Genomic DNA, 21,144 nt, shown 5'->3' on the forward strand with positions numbered 1-21,144 from the left:
TGTCGTTGAATCAGCTCGAGCTGTAAAGATGAATGTTTGTTCAGATGATTCATACTGTACAATATTACCATTATATTTTAACTTTATATTTTAATTAACATCACATAACATAAAAAGTTTAATTTTTTGCTGTCAAGTTTCAATTCCTTTATTATTGCAGCATCACTTTTGGGACTGTGACTTCACTGCAGTTCATTAGTTTGAAGGGAAGCTTTGAGTTTCTCTTCTGTGAGAGTCAAAGCAGCTTTTGTTCCCTCAGTTTGTTCTGGTTCAGTGATACTGATAGACCTCAGTGTTCCTGACATCATGAGGATCTTTAACAGTGTTTCTCACCTGAATACTTGACAGTGTATGTGACTGACGTCTGGAGTTGATTTCTCTGAGTAAGCTGACATCTCCACTCTCTGTTGTTATCTTCATTCAGGAGTGTTGTAGTCAGAGTGATGATGATGATACACTGATATTGATCTGATAATGATGATGATATCTGATATCTGGAGTCTGTCTTCAGATCAACACCAGCCTGATTCACCCACAACAGCTCAACTCCCTCAGAACGAACCAAATAATCACAGGAGAATAAATCAAATGAATACAACTGACAGGAGAGAGTCACAGAGCGGCCTGGACTGATCTCAGTCTGTGAGGATGAAGATGATGATGATGATGGAGACACTGAAACTGAACACAAGACACAAATCACAGACTCTTCAATCATCATCTGAGTTTAATAAAGAATCTGCTCTTTTTAAACTGACCATATAATCATAAACTTACCATGAAGAACATGCAGAAGAACATGTGCATCAGTTTCTGGTTGGTGATCTTGTCCGTTCACATATTGTCTGCAGCTGTAATATCCATAATCTTCTTCTGTGACGTTCTTGATGTTCAGAGAGCAGTCAGACTCCAGACTCAGTCTCTCATGTCTCTCTGTGTCTTTCTTCTTTATCCCTAATTCAATCAGTCCAACTGTTGCTGAATGACTGAATCTGTTATAGATCCATGTAGTTGATTTGCAGTCAGAAAGAGTTTTATTACAGGACAGACGGACATCTACACCAGAACTGATGAACACATGATCCACTCCACTGGTGCCTGAAACACAAGATATAAGCAGGAGATTCCAATATTTCAGTGATCATATATACTATAAAAAGCTGAAGTTTTAAATCATAGTCTTTGTAGATTTGATAAATCCTGTTACCCCATTATTGTTGAATCACGGAAGCAACACCAGTGACTTTATCAAAGAGATTTATATTTATTATGTGTCCGACAGAGAGAAACACAGATATATAAGGCTACATGAGAGGATGCCATTCCAGATTTCTCATCTTCTCATCCCATCATGCCTTTATGTTTCTCTAAGATTGAGTTTATTAACATCACAGAGAGACTTACAACTTCCTTGTAAGGTAGCAAAACATTTTACTTCCGTTTAAAAATGGAACTTATATGTCATACATGTGGTACTTTCCACTTCTCACATTAAGAGACTATTTCTCAGTGTATACATAAATGGTCATTTGCATCAGTTGAAACATCCATTTTCTTTCAAAGTGCAAACCAGCTGTACACATTTGAAGTGTATTCATCACTGGAACATCTCTGATAAGTGAACATTACATGTACAAAAGGCCCGTTATGAGTCAAACATGTTTATAGTTAATGTGGGAACATTACTTATTCCACCCAGTAGGTGGCGGCCTGCCCTTACTAAGTTCGTTGCAAGTATTGCATCAGCCGTAACGTTATGAGGAAATGGACAGAAACTTCGGTCAGGTGTGGACTGTTAGTGCTTGAGTACTGAGAATTTACCCTGTTCTAATTATTCCTGAGTGGTTTTAGTTGGTGTGCGTCAATGACGACATGTAAGTGAGCTGTTTATTATGAATGTTTCTTTGAGAGTTTCTAGTAACCATTTAATATCGTAAGATGTGTTGATCTATCCTAACGCTAAGCTAATTATGACTGTTTGGGAAAGACGATGTCAATAGTATACTATTTGGCTAGCGTTAGTGACTATTTCATTTGATAATTATCACTGCAATAATGTAATCGCTACAATTGATTACTTTATTATGAGAATAGTTGATCTCTTTCGGGAATATTGTTTAAATATATTCTGATAATATTGTTTGAATGTCCTAGTTTATGAGCATACTGTTGTGCTAATTTGAGATGATACTATTGCAGTTAGTAATTATTCCCTTTCTCTGTTTATTTAGAACCACACACTAACATACAAAGAGAACCTCAGTATTGCAGAGAAATCCTGTTATGCCATACCGTGCTGTTTGCTGTTCTATATACTAACTATTGAAGTAAACCTATATCAACCTGATACTGTCTTCCTGAGTCGTGACTGACATCCTGTAGTGAATGCAACATATTACCAACCAGATTTAGTTACAACTAATCCTTCCTAACATTATGGTCCTTCGAGCCGGATGTGATTTGCTACAGTGACAGTATGGTTGATGAATTTCAAAGAGGAACTGTTCCAGGTTATGTACGGCCAAACCGCCAGAAACGTCATCCAGCTTATTTGGACGATTTTGAGGTGGACTATGGAGGTTATCAACCAGGGAGTAAACATCCTCCACACCTAAGCACAGCACGGTATGAGCACAGACGAGAACAGGAACCCAGTGGGAGCAAAGGAGGTATACAACCGATTGAACCTCATGCACCACCTAGAGAAGGAAATCAGTTATCAGAGTCGACATCATATCCCTACCTTCCAGATTTAAGAGCTCAATCCTTCGCAGCCTCACAGCATCGGACTGCTACCATGGATCGACCTGAGGCCTCTACTCCTTTCCATGAGCAATCAGCTGATGTTATGCCTGCCAAACCCATTGAGCTCAAAGGTCGACTATGTACCAGTGCTCCGCCTACCTTGTATGAAAGATCTGCCACTTCTGACTTGCATGCTTCTCCTTCATATGTGGTTTCCTCAGATCCTTATTCACCACAAGTCAAGCCTTCACGTTATTCCTTCAGTGGCATGGGTCGTGGTGTGAAGGACCCTAGTTATCCCTTGCAGCAAACGGGAGCTTACCTGGCTGAGCCACGTAGTGCTACAGACATGATGGGTCTGATTGATAAGATGATGGGCCAGTTGCAGATCATGAAAGATGAAGTCGCGTCAAAGCATGACACCCCTAGAGGATCAACACCGTATCATCCGCAGTCTTATGAAGAGCCGCCTCCTGTGCATTACGAATACTATGACTCACAGTGGTATGCGCACTCACCCCAGTATGCTGCAGAACGATCTTATGGGCCATATGACAGATTCCAGAGTAGCTACGAGCATGCCTCTAGACCAAAGAGCGATATGTACCAACACCCAAGGCCACTAACTGCTCAAAGACCGAAGCCTTACTGGTTAGAGCAACCTTCCACTCAGCTAAAGGAGTCAGCTGCAGAATATCGAGGTCCTAAGCCCAGTATACCTTACCTTGTACATAAAGATCCAAGCGAGTTTGCACGTCTGAGGCTTGCTCTGCACAATCTGCTACCTGAGGATGGGTCAGAGTTGTTTAAGTATCAAATTTTGGTGGATCATCTACAGTTGGAAGATGCTAGACTGATTGCAGATTCTTTTCTCAACTCTCCATATCCGTACACCGATACAATGAACGCCTTGACAGATAAATTCGGTAAGCCTCATCAACTTGCATTGAATAAAATTGCTAAAGTGATGGACGCGCCAGATGTACGTCCAGGAGACCCGGAAGCCTTTGAAAGGTTTGCATTACAAATTCAAGCCCTTGTAGGACTGCTGAAATCCTTAGGACCAGATGGGGATGCTGAATTGATGTGTGGGTCTCACGTAGTTCGCCTGCTGACCAAGTTGCCACCTGACTTAAGAGCTGCTTTCAGGAGACAAATGCTGCCTCATCATGCCTCAACCTTTACACTCACAGAGTTCTCCAAATGGTTGCAGTCTGAATCGTGGTGTCAAAATAGTGATCTGGTGGGAAACATTCAGTCAAAGGGATGGGCGAAGCAAAGAATTGAGAAACGCAAAGAGCAGAGGTCAAGACCAGCTACTGTATTGCACGGAGCAGGCAGTTTCACTTCAAATAGTACTCCCTCTCCAGTCAAAGCATCCACTTCACCAGGAAGGCAAGTGAAAAGTAAAGCCTTTTGTCCCTACTGTGAAAATACAGACCATTTTCTTAGCCAGTGCCTGAACTTTCAGCAGCTCACGACTGAACAAGTGAAAACCTGGATTCAAACAAACAAGCGCTGTTGGAAGTGTGGTAGGACACATTTAGCTGCACAGTGCAATCTGAAAAAACCCTGCAATAAATGTAAAGGCAAGCATTTGCTCATACTCCATGACATCAATTACAAGGCAGTCAAAGATACTGTGCCAGCATCAAGTTCCACAGCTGAGACTTTATATCTGGACAAACCTGGAACAGATAACCGGGTCCTGCTGAAGGTAGTTAGAGTTCTCTTGAGATATAAGAACCGCACGTTGGACACTTATGCTATCCTGGACGATGGTTCCGAACGCACCATCCTGTTACTTGCTGCAGCCCAGCAACTGAATCTGAAAGGTGACGATGAGGAGTTATCCATTAGAACCATTCATCAGAAAGTGTCACGTTTACAAGGCTCAACAGTTTCGTTCAGTATATCTCCAGCGGCGCAGCCACATAAGACGTACCACATCAAGCAAGCCTTTACTGCTGATCAGCTGGAATTATCTCACCAAACTTACCCAATGGAGGCACTCGTAAGCAAGTACAAACACCTTAAGGGTCTTCCTATCCAGTCCTTTGAGAAGATTCACCCACTCCTTCTGATTGGTGCCGATCAGCCTCATTTAATCACCCCAGTCGAACCAGTTCATCTTGGACCACCTGGCGGGCCAGCCGCCATCAAGACAAGACTGGGTTGGACTCTACAGGGTCCAGCAAAGCTCCTTCTGAATCCTCTTCATTCTCAGCAGATCCTGTTTACATCGGTGTCATCTAAGGAAACAGAGTTAATGAGAAATGTTGCGAAATTATGGGAACTGGACATTCTTCCTTACCGTAATGAAAAATTGGTCACTCGCTCTAGGGAGGATCAAACGGCCCTTGAACTCCTAGACAAAGGAACGGTCAGAAATGATGTAAACGGCGTCCAGAGGTATGCTACCCCTCTATTGCGTAAAGCCAACATGGCTCCTCTTAACGCCCCTCAAGAAGCAGTAATGCCACACCTTCGGAGAACTGAACGGAATCTCTTAAAGGATCCTAATCGTGCAGCGAACTATTCTCTGGAGATCAAGAAACTAGTGGAAGAAGGGTATGTGGTCAAATTGGATCCAGACAAAGCACAACAGAGTCATGAAAGGTGGTTCATACCACATCATATGGTCACCCATAATGACAAAAATCGTCTGGTCTTCAACTGCTCATTCCAGTACCAGGGAATGAACTTAAACGAATCCCTAATTCCTGGTCCAGCACTTGGTCCGTCACTCCTTGGAGTCCTGATAAGATTCAGAGAGCATTCCGTAGCTGTGAGTGGGGATGTAAAGGGAATGTTCCATCAAGTCCGACTTCTGGAACAGGACAGACCTATCCTACGGTTTCTCTGGAGAGATATGGAACGAGATAGAGAAGCTGACGTCTACGAATGGAGGGTGCTCCCATTCGGAACTACTTGCAGCCCCTGCTGCGCTTCCTATGCGCTGCATAAGCATGTTCTTGACAACACAGAGGCAGGTGATAACCTACGATTCACTATACAAAGGAGCTTCTATGTTGATAACTGTCTTCAGAGCCTGAACACAGCTGATGAGGCCAGAGAGTTGATCAACCATCTCAGGAAGCTACTGGCAGATGGAGGATTCAACATCCGACAGTGGGCATCAAACCAACCTAGTGTAGTAAGTCATCTACCTAAGGAAGCTCAGTCGACCAGTACTGAACTGTGGTTGTCACAAAGAGAAACAGAAGTTCCTGAATCCACTCTAGGTCTGCATTGGCATTGCCCCACCGACACTCTCAGGTACAAACACCGTCCCTTGGAGTATGGACAGCCCACCATGCGCAATTTATATCGAATTCTTGCCAGTCAATACGACCCATTGGGCTTCATCCTCCCATATACAACCAGAGCGAAAATCCTAATCCAACAACTTTGGGCTAAGCCGAGGGAGTGGGATGATCCTCTATTTCCCGATGAACTCTTGCAGAACTGGCTGCAGTGGGAAGACGAACTTAAATCACTTTCAGCCATTGCCTTCCCTAGATGCTATGTGACCCCAGAAATGGATAATTCTTCTTCTGTAAGGGAAATACATGTGTTCTGTGACGCATCGGAAAGAGCCTATGGGGCAGTCTCGTATCTGAGAACAGAGAACAGTCAAGGCAAGGTACAATTAGGATTCCTACTTGCACGCTCCAGAGTTGCACCTAAGAAACAGTTATCCATTCCCAGACTTGAACTCTGCGCCGCACTCTGTGGAGCTCAGTTAGCGGAGTTACTAAGGAAGGAACTTACACTTGAGTATCAGAAAATTACCTTGTGGTCCGATTCCACCACAGTGCTGAATTGGTTGCATTCCGATTCGTGCCGGTTCAAAGTCTTTGTTGGCACCAGGATCGCAGATATACAAGAAACAACAAACCCACAGGATTGGAGGTACGTGGACTCTGCTCAAAATCCGGCTGATGACCTGACAAAGGGAAAACGTCTTGAGGATTTAGCCAGACCAAACAGATGGAGTAATGGACCCCCCTTCCTTTTACTGCACCCTGATCAATGGCCTAAGAGTCCTGTTAACAGCTCCTTGGAAGGGGATTCAGAATTGCGCAAGTCAATGTTCTGTGCTCTGAATGTAGTGACCTCCAACTCAGAGATTCCTGATGCCAGACAGTATACAGTCTACAGAGAATTACTGGAAGCTACTGCACAATATGTTCATGGGGCTGCGAGTGGAGAGCCACTAACTGCTGCAGATTTCCAACAGGCAGAAATACTTCAGTGGAGAGCAGCTCAGCAAGATAGTTTTCTCTGCGACTTCCGATGCCTGAAACAAGGCAAACCACTTCCTTCTAATAGTAAACTGCTTACTTTGTGTCCAGAGCTGGACAAGGAAATGGATGTAATCCGAGTGGGGGGAAGACTGCGTCGAGCTGAGGCACTCGACATAGCAACAAAGCACCCAATTGTCCTAGATCCCAGTCATGCCCTTACTAAACTTATAATTCAAGATTACGATCAGCAGTTGAACCATCCAGGCCCAGAGAGAGTTCTGGCTGAAATTAGGAGGAAGTTTTGGATTCTGCGTGGTAGGGAGGCTATCCGTAATCACCAATTTCGATGCACTGATTGTAGGAGATGGAGAGCAAAACCAGAAGTCCCAAAAATGTCAGACTTGCCTGTTGCTCGACTTCGACTATTCAAGCCTGCATTTTATTCCACTGGAATGGATTGCTTTGGACCCTTCTCAGTTAAGATTGGACGGAGAGTGGAGAAAAGATGGGGAATAATTTGGAAGTGTTTGACAACCAGATGTGTTCACCTTGACACACTGTCAAGTATTGATACTGATTCCTTCCTCATGGCATTCAGGAGATTTGTGGCACGTAGAGGAACTCCTTTCGAGCTATGGTCTGATCAAGGGACTAATTTTAAAGGAGGGGAGAGAGAGATGTATGAAGCATTCAAAATAATGTCACCTGAATTACAACAACGGTTGGCAAGGCAGAAAGTTCACTTCCATTTCAACCCTCCTGGAGCTCCTCATTTCGGAGGAGGATGGGAACGTGAGATACGATCTGTCAAATCGGCTCTGTATGCTTCAGTTGGGGCTCAATCAGTAACGGAGGAAGTCCTCAGGACAGTGTTAATTGAGGTAGAGGGTATACTGAACTCCAAGCCTCTTGGATACCTATCCTCTGACGTCTCAGATACTGATCCTATTACTCCAAATCACCTTCTTATGGGGCGGCCGGATGGTTCTCTCCCACAAGTTGTGTACCCTCAAAGCGAAATGATCAGTCGTAAACGATGGCGCCACAGTCAGATCCTTACAGATTTATTCTGGTCCTCATTCATCAAGTACTACCTACCAAACATGCAGACCCGATCTAAATGGCAGAAGGACGTTGAGGACATTGCCGTTGGGAGCATTGTTATGCTGGTAGACCCTCAATTACCTAGAGCTATGTGGCTAATCGGTAAGGTGACCAAGGTTATGCTCAGTGTAGATGGACATATCAGAGCTGCAGATGTGCTAATCAATGGACGAACCTATACCAGACCTGTGTCAAGGATGATTAAACTCCCTGCTATTCCCGATGACTCAGAAACCTCATAATTGGAGACCATTATCAGGGACAAATTTAGTTCCTAAATTTGGGGGCGGCTGTACAAAAGGCCCGTTATGAGTCAAACATGTTTATAGTTAATGTGGGAACATTACTTATTCCACCCAGTAGGTGGCGGCCTGCCCTTACTAAGTTCGTTGCAAGTATTGCATCAGCCGTAACGTTATGAGGAAATGGACAGAAACTTCGGTCAGGTGTGGACTGTTAGTGCTTGAGTACTGAGAATTTACCCTGTTCTAATTATTCCTGAGTGGTTTTAGTTGGTGTGCGTCAATGACGACATGTAAGTGAGCTGTTTATTATGAATGTTTCTTTGAGAGTTTCTAGTAACCATTTAATATCGTAAGATGTGTTGATCTATCCTAACGCTAAGCTAATTATGACTGTTTGGGAAAGACGATGTCAATAGTATACTATTTGGCTAGCGTTAGTGACTATTTCATTTGATAATTATCACTGCAATAATGTAATCGCTACAATTGATTACTTTATTATGAGAATAGTTGATCTCTTTCGGGAATATTGTTTAAATATATTCTGATAATATTGTTTGAATGTCCTAGTTTATGAGCATACTGTTGTGCTAATTTGAGATGATACTATTGCAGTTAGTAATTATTCCCTTTCTCTGTTTATTTAGAACCACACACTAACATACAAAGAGAACCTCAGTATTGCAGAGAAATCCTGTTATGCCATACCGTGCTGTTTGCTGTTCTATATACTAACTATTGAAGTAAACCTATATCAACCTGATACTGTCTTCCTGAGTCGTGACTGACATCCTGTAGTGAATGCAACATATTACCAACCAGATTTAGTTACAACTAATCCTTCCTAACATTACACTTTACTCATACCTTTAAGCAAAATATAACTCTACCAGCTCTCTGCTCAGCACACATGTACAAACATCATCTGACTTCACAAAATACATTATGAAATTATTACGAAAATGAATAAATAAAAATAAAAAATAACGTTAAACAGTGAAGTTTCAAGTCTTCAGTCTTCTTCCTCACTCAATGCAGAGTAGACTATTTGTCTTTATCTGTTCAAATCGCTTGTCATATGAATATAATTCTGCATTATCAGATGTTTGAGTGACACTATGTCCACAAACTAATGTATTTACCTGTGAGAAGTGAAGAGAGAATGATCAGTCCCAGCAGACACAGATCACAATTATCAGACATTTCTGCTTCTGTCCGTTTCTGTCCGTCTTCCTCTTCATTATATATAGTTACAGCTCCTCCTTTAAACATCATCATCTCCTTCTGTGGTTGGTAAATTCCTCTGATCTCATCAACTATTAGTGTTTAAATCCGTTGCTATGTCATGACACTATCCAGTATAACTTTGTCCTCTCTGTAGATTTTCTCTTTCAGTGATTCTGCTTGTTAATATCAGGTGTCTTCAATAATGCTCAATCATCACTCAATTATTCACTTAATTATCTCATTAACTTTAACACTGCTTCAATGTTCATTTAACACTCTGCTCAGAGTTGATATAATTCTCACTTTTCAGTGTTGATTTAACATTGGGGATTTTATGTGCTGAGAAACAAAGTCTACTCTGTGTAAGTTAGTCACAGCTAGATCACCCAATGCTCTGTGTGGGTCCTTATGCCCCAGTATAGTTTAATACTCACACTTAGTTTCCTATATTACAATATATTACGAGCTCATCACAAGGAAAAGACATCCTCAGGAAAGGAGACATATTAACACACAAATGCAGAGGTTTTATTAAGAAAATAAGTAGGCAAGGCAAGGCAAGGCAAGTTTATTTATATAGCACATTTCATACACAATGGCAATTCAAAGTGCTTTACATAGAAGAAATTAAAATAATCAAAATAAATCAGAATAATTAAAACAGTTTAGAATTAAAAATAAGAAATAATGAAAAATAAAAATTATGATAAAAATAAAATACAGTAAATTAAAATATTTAGAATAAAATGAAGTGCAGTAACAGTCGGACGAACAGTGGCACAGTGCTCATTCAGTAAATGCACAGCTAAACAGATGTGTTTTGAGTCTGGATTTGAATGTGACTACTGTAGGAGCACACCTGATCTCTTCTGGAAGCTGGTTCCAGCTGCGGCTGGCATAATAGCTAAAAGCAGACTCTCCATGCTTAAAGTAGCAATAATTCAAAAAGAAAAAACAATCACCAAATCAGCTGCATCACACCGAACAGATCATTGATATTACAGTCTGCCTCTGTCCATTACTCAACTTATTGTTATATTTAAAGCAGTTTACATATGAAACACAAGAAAATGACTTTCATCACTACAGGCAAATGTCCATAAAACCCATTTAAATGGAAATTCACGAGTTCACACTCACTAATGATCAGAGAATAAAAATAGTTATGCGTATTTGGCGTGCTGTCCGGGGGGAGGGCTCCGAGCTCGGAAATTGGGCCCGAACCCAGAGTACTCCCCCCGTATCTCTGTTTAGGAAGATAATTAGGCAAGTGTGAGGAGATGGGGTGGTGGAGGGATGCTGAGAACAGTCGAGGAATAAGGGTGAGTCAACTGTGTGTTTTTATAGGCTTTACTTGTGCTGATTGAGTGAACCAGTTGATTACTGATTGCTGACAGCTGGCTGACTTGATTGTTTGATCATTAGAACGTGATCCTCCCGAAACTTGTTAATAAAACATCGATTCACGAGTTCACACTCACTAATGATCAGAGAATAAAAATAGTTATGCGTATTTGGCGTGCTGTCCGGGGGGAGGGCTCCGAGCTCGGAAATTGGGCCCGAACCCAGAGTACTCCCCAAAAAGCAAAGTAAGTAAAGGACAGCCGCCTGCTTAAAGACCCCCCGAAAAGAGCGCAGAGATTGGCGGGCTGGCATTTCAAGGAGAGCCTGGTAGTTTTGGCTGGGAGAGCTCGCGGTGTCCGAACGGGAGGGTTCTTGTGGCAAAGGTCCCGGCATCGGTAAGCCTCACCAGTCCTGAAAGAAAAACATAGATGCTTTACTGGGAGGGTTAGGCTATGTATGGGAGGTCAATACTCGCTGGATGGAGGAGGAGATGAAGATGCTCGACCAAGGGAGCTCTCGCTGAGTCCGCTGGGAGATCAATACTCGCTGGATGGAGGAGGAGATGAAGATGCTCGACCAAGGGAGCTCTCGCTGAGTCCGCTGGGAGATCAATACTCGCTGGATGGAGGAGGAGATGAAGATGCTCGACCAAGGGAGCTCTTGCTGAGTCCGCTGGGAGATCAATACTCGCTGGATGGAGGAGGAGATGAAGATGCTCGACCAAGGGAGCTCTCGCTGAGTCCGCTGGGAGATCAATACTCGCTGGACGGAGAAAGGGGAGATATGCGTACCTGACCAGGAAGGCTATCTCTGGGTCCGCTGGGAGATCAATACTCGCTGGATGGAGAAAGAGGAGATACACGTACTCGATCGGGAAGGCTGTCTCTGGGTCCGCTGGGAGATCAATACTCGCTGGACGGAGAAAGAATAGATATAAATAATTGACCGGGAAAGCTCTCGCTGTGTCCGCTGGGAGATCAATACTCGCTGGACGGAGAAAGAGGAGGTATAAATACTCGAACGGGAAGGCTATCACTGGGTCCGCTGGGAGATCAATACTCGCTGGACGGAGAAATAATAGACATAAATAATCGACCAGGAAAGCTCTTGCTGTGTCCGCTAGATCAATACTCGCTGGACGGAGAAAGAGGAGATATAATTACTCGACTGGGAAGGCTGTCTCTGGGTCCGCTGGGAGATTAATACTTGCTGGACGGAGACAGAGAAGACATAGAAGCTCGACCAGGAAGGCTCTCGCTATGTCCGCTGGGAGATCAATATTTGCCGGATGAAGAACGAGAAGGAATGGAATGGATACTCGAAAAGTTTTTTTTTTTTTTTTTTTTTTTTTTAAACCAATGAGGATTTGGTGGGCTTTTTTGACATGGAAACGATTAGTTCTGATATAAGTTTGGAACGCGTCTGAGGACCATCTTCCGAGCGCTTGGATCTGTTGCTGAGAGAGGCCTTTTTGGGCTGCTGAGGTTGCTGCTCCAATGCGGAAGGAATGACTGGAGAAATTCTCTGCTGGGATGCCTGAAAGTTGGAGAACAGATTTTAGGTGTTTTTGGAACCAAAAGCGTGTCACGGGTTTGTTAGAATCGTCGATGAACAAGGGTTCGAGAGGGGATTTTGCATGAGAGTTTCTCAGTTGGAGGTAGGCTAATATAGTTTGGAACGGTTGAATTGGTGACGAGAGGTTGAAAATATATATGAAGTGGCCTTTTTTGGTTTGGTCTGTTTTGCTCTGTTTAATCAGAAACGAGATTGTTTCGTTGTCGAGCACTGAGAGATCTGAGATGTTTGGGTGGATTTTTGGGTCAAATCTGGAAGTGATAGCCAGTTCAAGGCATCTTAGGAAACCAAAAGGCTAGAATGAACATGGCGTCGAGTGTGCGGGAGGTATTGAGGGATCGGTAGCCTGTGCGGAGGGTCTGAATGCATTTAGTGAGAATATCTAAAGTTATGGGTTGTCTGGTATCCGGGCGGGTGGGCTGGGATCGTTGGATGCCTTTAATCAAGAGGGAGGTTTGTGAATTATTTATTTCCGGAGAGGGGGCGCCGTGGATCAATTTGTGAAAAATTGGATGCCGCTTAAATAACTTTTGATGGACCCGACTTGGAGGTTTTTGACACTGTCGAGGTAAGAGATAAAGGAGGTTATTGTAAGGAGGGAAAAATCAGGGAATGGCGTGTTATAAGAAAGGTGGAAGGCTTTAAAACATCTCCATGCGGTCACATAGGATTGGAGAGTTCTGGGGGAAACAGCTTGGAGAATGGTGTCGAGCGATCTGTTGAGGAGGGATTTTTGCGGGTGAGTTATGGGAATATTAATTCCGAATAATGAGGTACTGGAGTTGGGAGCTCGTCCGCCTCTGGAGCCAGCATCCTGAATTTCTGAAACATAAAGCGAGACAGAGAGTCAGCAATTTGGTTTTTTGACCCGAGGATGTGTTTTGCGATTAAGATAAATTGGTCACATGCGGAAATCCAGGTTAGACGTCTTAAAAGTGGCATTAGAGCGGGTGCATGGGAACGGCCTTTATTAATGTACTGGACTGTAGCTTCGTTGTCACAATGCACTACAATGCTGCTAGCAGTCCATTCTTTCCTCCACAGGAAGGCTGCTACTACGAGAGGGTAGAGCTCGAATAATGCAGAGGACTGAAGCGTGTCCTGTATTTGGGGGGGCCACGTAGACGCGAACCAGCGACCTTGGTAGAACCCTCCAAAGCCAACTGAGGGGGCTGCATCTGTGAACAGCTGGATGTCGAGGGGGGAGGAAATTAGATCCTTATAGAAAAAGGATAGGCCGTTCCACTGTTTAAGGAAAGTTATCCATAGCCCGAGTTCGTCGCGGCATGCCGGAGTTATGGAAATTAGATCCTCTAGTGCGTGGACTGAAGACGCGAGAAAGAGGAGATGAGAAATAAAAGGGCGGCCTTGTGGAATAATGCGCATGGCGAAGTTTAAGTGGCCGAGCATGGATAGGAGTTCGCGTTTGGAACACTCTGGACTGTCCGCGAGGGTAGATGAGATGAGGATTATCCTATCAATTTTCTCCTTGGGCAGGGAGGCCTGGAATCGAACTGAATCTAGATTAATGCCAAGGAACTCGATGGATGTAGCGGGACCCATGGTTTTTTCCTGGGCGATGGGGATTCCGAGCTCGGAAAAGACTTTTTGAACTGTGAGGATCTGGGCTGCTGGAATGGCGCCAGGAGGCGAAATTATTAGAAAATCGTCCAGCAGGTGAATGAGGTGAGGAATTGCGTAATTGTTTGACAAGATCCAGCAAACGGCTTCAGATAGCATGTCGAAAATTTTGGGGCTGCTTTTGCATCCAAAAGTTAAGCGTACGGCGAAATAAAATTTCTCATGCCAGCGCACGCCGAATAAGTGCCATGAATCCGGGTGGATGGGCATCACTTTAAAAGCTGAAGTGATGTCAATTTTAGCGAGCCAGGCGCCCCGACCCACGATTTTAATCAGGTCGATTGCGTGATCTACGTCGTGGTATTTGAGAGAAAATTCGTTGAGTGGGATCAGGCTGTTAATGCTTGGGAACATGGACTTATGTGGAGCTGACAGATCGACTATGAGGCGTTTCTTACCTGAAAACTTTCTCGTAGCCACTCCAATGGGGCTAATGCGAAAATTTTTGAAAGGAGGCTCGTCAAAAGGGCCGATCATAAGGCCTGACTCGACTTCTTTTTTAATCAGGTTGTCTACCACGTCGGGCTCGGCGAGAGCCGATTGGAGATTATCGCAGATGATGTTTTGGGAGAGCGGACAAACCACTCCAGGTTTAAAGCCGTGTAGTAGGCCAGACAGCAGATATTCGGTGAATTCGGAGTCCGGGTGGTGAGCTAGTTCGATGGAAAGGCGAGAAATATTCACAGGAGTCGATAAATAATTTCTAGATTTTTTATTGACATCTTTATATACAGGGCATACGGGACGGGCATGAGCACCGCCGCAAAAGCTGCATATGTGCAAGTACCGACAACGCTGCCTGGTGCATTTGCCAATGTTAAAATTGTTGCAAGGCTGTTTGTTGTCTGTGAGTGCTCTGGAGCTGAATTTAGCCTCGTGAAGGTTGCTAGTCGCCGGTCTTGGTGTGTAGCTAGTGGATTTGACTGGAGCTGTTTCAGAAGAAACGAAGGGGTTAACTTGGGGACACGATGTCGTGGGATGCGACACTGACCTACAGACCGCGCAGGAAATATTCCTGCAGCCGAGGAAGACTCTACTGTGTAAGTCAGTGTCTAGTGCTCCCCAGTAAGGGCATTGGTTCCACTGAGAAACCCTAACGGCGCATTTTGCTGAAAAGAGTTTGTGGTAAGTGTAAAAGTGCCCTCCCCCGTAGGACAACGCGAGCTCGGCTATCAGTGCTAAATAGTCGTTCAGTTCAAGTCGTCTATGGGGGAAGGCTGAGCAAATGATGTCTGTGTAGTGGCTGAAAGCAATTGAAAACTCTGGAAAAGAAAGTAAACGTGACGAATGTGTATTTTGATTTTTTAAAGTGACTGAAAAATCCCCGCAGTCTAACTGACGGTTGGAATCGGATACGGGAAAAAGAGAAAGTAAATGTGAGAGATCTACATCCGCACCTGCCATAATCTGTGCTTGGATGTTTTGAGTCACCGGGGGAGGCTCCAGAGCGACGGCGTTTGGTGGAACTGGCATCGGGGAAGCTGTGAAAAGAGAATATTGTGATTTGGCATTTAGAAGAGAGCTGTAAGGGAGAGAAGCCTGGGCTGCGACTGTCGGCGGAGGCAGCCTCACGCTTAGGTCGGCCTGTGGGGCTTGAGAAGGAAGATTGAAATAAGCACCAGAGGGAAAAGGAGAAAATGGATGAGATGCCTGAGCCTGTGTTGCAAGCGGAGGTGGTCTTGCGCTTGCTTGGGCTGCAGGCCACTGAAAAGGGGAGGGGTTAGTCGCAGGAAACTGGTGGAAAGTTTGAGCCTCTGCCGCTAGCGGAGGCAACCTCACGCTAGCGTTTGCTACGGGAGCCGGAGGCCACTGCAGAGGAAAGGGGTTAGAAACAGCAGGAGGAAAAAACTGGGAAGCGGAATGTGAGCCGGCGGGCCCAGCTGTGAATGGCGCTGCGGCGGGAAGCGCCGTGCTGAAAAGCTGAGGTGAAGCGAGAGGCGAGTGATGTCTCGTGGCGGTGGAATCTGGAGCGCGACCCAGGCTCGCAGAAATCCTGGCGCTCCGGGCCGAAGCGCGCGGAAAACCAGACCTTGTACGGGAAGGTTGCAGAGTCGGGCGAGGCGAGTTCAGGGCCTCGCGAGAATTTCCCGGCCTGCTGGCCGCCTTGGAACCTGGGGTGGATCTAGGAGAGATGTTTGATGATTGCAAGGTAACGTACATGTTGTAAAGTTGCACTTTAGTCATCCTGCGCGAGGGCTGAAAATCTGAGTTTATCAGCGCTTGTCTTAGACTCAAGACTGTCCACTTTTCAATAGGCGGAATCGTTGGCACGGCCGAACGATAGGAGGACGCTGGGGAGGAAGCTGGAGTCCTCGCCGGTGGAGGTGAGGGTAAGCCCCGGCGTCTTGGCATGCAAGGAGTTGTTTGTACCGACCGGCGCCCACGAGATGAAACGTGGGGCTCTGAGGCGGTATCAGGTGGAGAAGTTGTCCTGGGGCCAGCTGATGGCGGCGGAGCATGGTTGAGGTCGTCATCGGATGTTGAAAGTTGCATTTGGGACATCTTTTTGCAAAGCAGTACACCAAATGCTGAGAACAGTCGAGGAATAAGGGTGAGTCAACTGTGTGTTTTTATAGGCTTTACTTGTGCTGATTGAGTGAACCAGTTGATTACTGATTGCTGACAGCTGGCTGACTTGATTGTTTGATCATTAGAACGTGATCCTCCCGAAACTTGTTAATAAAACATCGATAAATCTGGCGCTTTATAAAAATAAAAAGAAATTTTAATCTAAGCTTGAACCAAATATTGCTTTAGGATGATCAAGAAGGAAGAAAATAAATCAAACAATCATACAATCATAATTATTGTTGCAGATTCGCTCAAAACTCTGTATTTTATTGTTGTATTGCAGGCATCTCTATTTCCTCCGGGTGTCTCGAGTCCTTCCTCCCTGCAAAATAAAAGCATTGCCTGACCTCTCGTGTGTGTTTATCATGATTGCAGATGTTCAGAATCAGATCAGACGAGTGTGAATCTTCAGAGTGTGTGCGGCTCAAACTCACCAGCTCTTCTTGCACAGATGATCTGAAGAAGAATCACAGTAGGAGCAGCAAACACTGCAATCTCAACAATACTCACAATCACTGCAGGAAACATGAGAGGAAGAAGAGAAACTGGACATGACTGAAGTCAAGGGTCTTCATCTATCAACAGTTATTGATGAAGCATTTACAGACGGACTGATAGTGTAATGTTAGAAAGCTGTCCGTCTAAATCAACGTGTCGTACCTCTGTATAATAATCCAGCAGTGTCTGTGGGACGTGCTGTTACTGTAGTTGATGTAGTTGAAGTCACAACTATTAGAAAACAAGATGGAAATAGAAATATGTCATATTTTAATGCATGAACACAATATATCCTTTGAGGTTTCAATACTGAATTGATGTAATTATCCGGCTGATTTTACTGTGGTGTGATCAAACCACTGAAGCGAGAGTGATGATGTGTGCCAGTGGTCATGTGATCATGAACCTTGTGTAGGAGCTGTTGCTGTAGTTCTGCTTGATGTCTTCTCAGAGTTTGATCTGCTGACTGGAGTCAGTGTTGTTGAAGAGACTGGAGCTGCAGAAGATGAATGTTCACACACATCACCTGTAGGACATTAACATCATATCTTCACATTGATCATGACATGCAGTTTGTGTTCAATCATCACAGCTTACAGTGGCAGTAGTTGAGAAGAGAGATGTTACTGGATCATTTATTCCTGCTTTATATGAGAGTGAAACACAGTTGAGCTGCTTCCCATAAACCTTCAGCTTTCCTGAATGAAGGACATTATTAAGCCGTATAACTCCTAAAGCTGAACTCCTACATGGGTCATACTAGGCTTTAATAGATGTGTGCAATATTTCATGGATGACCCATGTAGGAGGTTAATATTGGGAATTATAAGGATTTCTATGCAGTGTGACTTACTGTCATCTAATATTTTACAATTTCCAAACGTATGAAGTCATCATAAAGAGTAGAGCCAGTCTGTGGAAGTTTTCTCAAATCTGTCTTCTAACAGTGTTTCTCACCTGAATACTTGACAGTGTATGTGACTGAGGCCTGGAGTTGATTTCTGCGAGTAAGGCGACATCTCCACTCTCTGTTGTTATCTTCATTCAGGAGTGTTGTAGTCAGAGTGATGAAACAGCGATATTGATCTGATGATGATGAAGATGATATCTGATATCTGGAGTCTGTCTTCAGATCAACACCAGCCTGATTCACCCACAACAGCTCAACTCCCTCATAACGAACCAAATAATCACAGGAGAGTCTAAAATATGAATTCAACTGACAGGAGAGAGTCACAGAGCGGCCTGGACTGATCTCAGTCTGTGAAGATGATGATGAGGATGATGATGGAGACACTGAAACTGAACACAAGACACAAATCACAGACTCTTCAATCATCATCTGAGTTTAATAAAGAATCTGCCCTTTTTAAATTGACCATATAATCATAAACTTACCATGAAGAACATGCAGATAAACACGTGCATCAGGTCCTTGTTTTGTGCCGTTCACATATTGTTCGCATCTGTAAACTCCATAATCTTCTTCTGTGACGTTCTTGATGTTCAGAGAGCAGTCAGACTCCAGACTCAGTCTCTCATGTCTCTCTGTGTGTTTCTTCTTTATCCCTAAATTAATCAGTCCAACTCCTGCTGAATGACTGAATCTGTTATAGTAGGTCCATGTAGTTGATTTGCAGTCAGAAAGAGTTTTATTACAGGACAGACGGACATCTACACCAGAACTGATGAACACATCATCCACTCCACTGGTGCCTGAAACACAAGATATAAACAGGAGATTCCAATATTTCAGTGATCATATATATTATAAAAAGCTGAAGTTTTAAATCATAGTCTTGGTAGATTTGATAAATCCTGTTCCCCCATTATCGTTGAATCACGGAAGAAACACCAGTGACTTTATCAAAGATATTTATATTTATTATGTGTCAGACAGAGAGAAACTACATGAGAGGATGTCAATACAGATTTACTATCTTCTCATCCCATCATGCCTTTATGTTTCTCTAAGATTGAGTTTATTAACATCACAGAGAGACTTACAACTTCCTTGGTAGCAAAACATTTAGCTTATGTTTAAAAATGGAACTTATGTCATATATGTGGTACTTTCCACTTCTCACATTAAGAGTCTCAGTGTATACATTAGTGGTATGCAAACAGTATTTGTATCAGTTGAAACATCCATTTGATGAAGTGATGAAGTGTATTCATCACTGGAACATCTCTGATAAGTGAACATTACACTTTACTCATACCTTTAAGCAAAATATAACTCTACCAGCTCTCTGCTCAGCACACATGTACAAACATCGTCTGACTTCACAAAAGACATTATGAAATTATTACGAAAATGAATAAATACAAATAACATTAAATAGTACATGTTTATGTCTTCAGTCTTCTTCCTCACTCAATGCAGACTATTTGTCTTTATCTGTTCAAATCGCTTGTAATATGAATATAATTCTGCATTATCAGATGATTGACACTATGTCCACAAACTAATGTATTTACCTGTGAGAAGTGAAGAGAGAATGATCAGTCCCAGCAGACACAGATCACACTGATCAGACATTTCTGCTTCTGTCCGTTTCTGTCCGTCTTCCTCTTCATTATATATAGTTACAGCTCTTCTATTAAACATTGTCAGCAACTTCTATGGTTGGTAACTTCCTCTCATCTCATCAACTATTAGTGTTTAAATCCGTTGCTATGTAGTGACACTATCCAGTATAACTCTTAGGCTCATATAAACTCTGAACTGTGTACTTTAACACTGATGATTTTACTTTGTGGTATTACATGGTCTTGACTCTGAGTGACTCTCAACTTTCGAAACTAGGCCATACTGCTCCAGCAATGTGAGCATATTATCACTGTTAGCCTATTTCATTTGAGAAAAACCAATACTTCTTAAAGTACACAAAATACGTCGAGCTGCAGTATCATTCAGACACACACACATCACTGGTTACAATTGTACTGTTTTACTGAAAGTAAAATGTTCGAGAAATGAACCTACGAGGGATACCCTACTGTAAGTATCAAACATACCATGGGCTCTATCTTGCACCCGGCGCAAATCACTTCATACACAAACGCATGTCTCATTTTGCATGCGCACAAAGTGGGCTTTTTCCCCTTCACAGACGCACGTCGATAAACTCGGAAATGAACTTGCGCTCCCTGGGCGGATCGGCGCAAACATTCCCTGGTGCTATTTTACACTTCCAGAACACAATTGCGCCACTGACCAGAAAAAAACTGGTCTAAAGTCAGTTGCGCGGTGTTCATAATGCTATTTTAAGCGCGCATGCTTGCCCATGATGTAGCGGGTGCACAACGCGCATACACTTTGATTCTCTCATCAACACAGATGCAGCAGTTTTTATTTTTGCAAATCATACATTATAACAAGGAAAAATATTAACACATGAGGGAAATCGTTGTGGTTTAAATGAAGATGACAAAACCTAATTACCTAATTTTTTTTAAGGCTAATTGTAGTACTAAAGGATCAGACCTGTTTGCCCAATAGTAGCAAGAAACATACGTATATGTTTAACCGACGCTGATGTGTGAGGGTTTCTCCCATCCCCATACAACGCCACGTCTGTCTTTCACTGTCCTGACAAGAACATCGGTCTCATCGGCTGTGAACGCTGCTAACCCGCCGTTATAATAACAATCCGTCATGCAACATGCGCACCTGCTCTTAAAGGGTATGTTGGATGGCGCTCTGATTGGTTTATTTCACGTTACGCCCAAACCACACCTATGAATAATCAAGCTACTTCAGACCAACCTCTTTTAGATTTGCGCCAGGCGCAAGAGTCATTTATCCCACCGGGAAAATAGAAACAGCGCCGGGATCCGCCCACAAAGTTACTCGCGCTGTGACACTTGCGTCAGATCGTTAAAATAGGGCCCCAAGTACCAAAACTCATCAAGTAACTTTGTGTGCGGATCTCGCAAAT

At 43.5% G+C, this 21,144-nt stretch overlaps 3 protein-coding genes across 5 annotated transcripts in view; 1 reads left to right on the forward strand and 2 right to left on the reverse strand.

The window, feature by feature from the left end:
* Nucleotides 1-21,144, reverse strand: part of LOC148981876 (uncharacterized) — a 55,207-nt gene that overhangs the window by 13,584 nt on the left and 20,479 nt on the right. The window lies entirely within an intron of this gene.
* On the reverse strand, nucleotides 227-20,953 carry LOC120475437 (uncharacterized). Its single transcript, XM_089129262.1, has 5 exons — nucleotides 19,682-20,953; nucleotides 18,599-18,916; nucleotides 18,158-18,502; nucleotides 778-1,098; nucleotides 227-681 (listed from the first exon to the last, which is right to left on the reverse strand). The coding sequence occupies exons 1-5, from the start codon at nucleotides 19,809-19,811 to the stop codon at nucleotides 317-319; spliced, it is 1,479 nt and encodes a 492-aa protein (XP_088985388.1). The 5' UTR covers nucleotides 19,812-20,953; the 3' UTR covers nucleotides 227-316.
* Nucleotides 1,628-9,188, forward strand: LOC120474476 (uncharacterized). 2 transcript variants are annotated; one of them, XR_016155277.1, is made up of 2 exons: nucleotides 1,628-8,634; nucleotides 8,992-9,188. XR_016155277.1 is itself a non-coding variant. In XM_089129000.1 (2 exons), exon 2 carries the CDS (start codon nucleotides 2,477-2,479, stop codon nucleotides 8,339-8,341), a length of 5,865 nt encoding a protein of 1,954 aa, XP_088985126.1. In that variant the 5' UTR covers nucleotides 1,628-1,874; nucleotides 2,232-2,476; the 3' UTR covers nucleotides 8,342-9,188. The 2 variants fall into 2 exon arrangements, 1 of the variants encoding a protein (XP_088985126.1); XM_089129000.1 differs by having other exon boundaries at nucleotides 1,628-1,874; nucleotides 2,232-9,188.

The sequence above is a fragment of the Pimephales promelas genome, chromosome 3, assembly GCF_988280905.1.
Source record: "Pimephales promelas chromosome 3, fPimPro1.hap1.1, whole genome shotgun sequence".
NCBI classification, from domain to species: domain Eukaryota; kingdom Metazoa; phylum Chordata; class Actinopteri; order Cypriniformes; family Leuciscidae; genus Pimephales; species Pimephales promelas.

Excerpts from the sequence above, each read along its gene's own strand:
- LOC120474476 (XM_089129000.1), top strand. The coding sequence starts at position 2,477 with ATGGTTGATGAATTTCAAAGAGGAACTGTTCCAGGTTATGTACGGCCA.
- LOC120475437 (XM_089129262.1), bottom strand. The coding sequence starts at position 19,811 with ATGTTTAATAGAAGAGCTGTAACTATATATAATGAAGAGGAAGACGGA. Across the intron at positions 18,917-19,681 it reads TCTCTCTTCACTTCTCACAG|GCACCAGTGGAGTGGATGAT; the intron begins GTAAATACATTA and ends CTTGTGTTTCAG. Across the intron at positions 1,099-18,157 it reads ATACACTGTCAAGTATTCAG|GCACCAGTGGAGTGGATCAT; the intron begins GTGAGAAACACT and ends CTTGTGTTTCAG.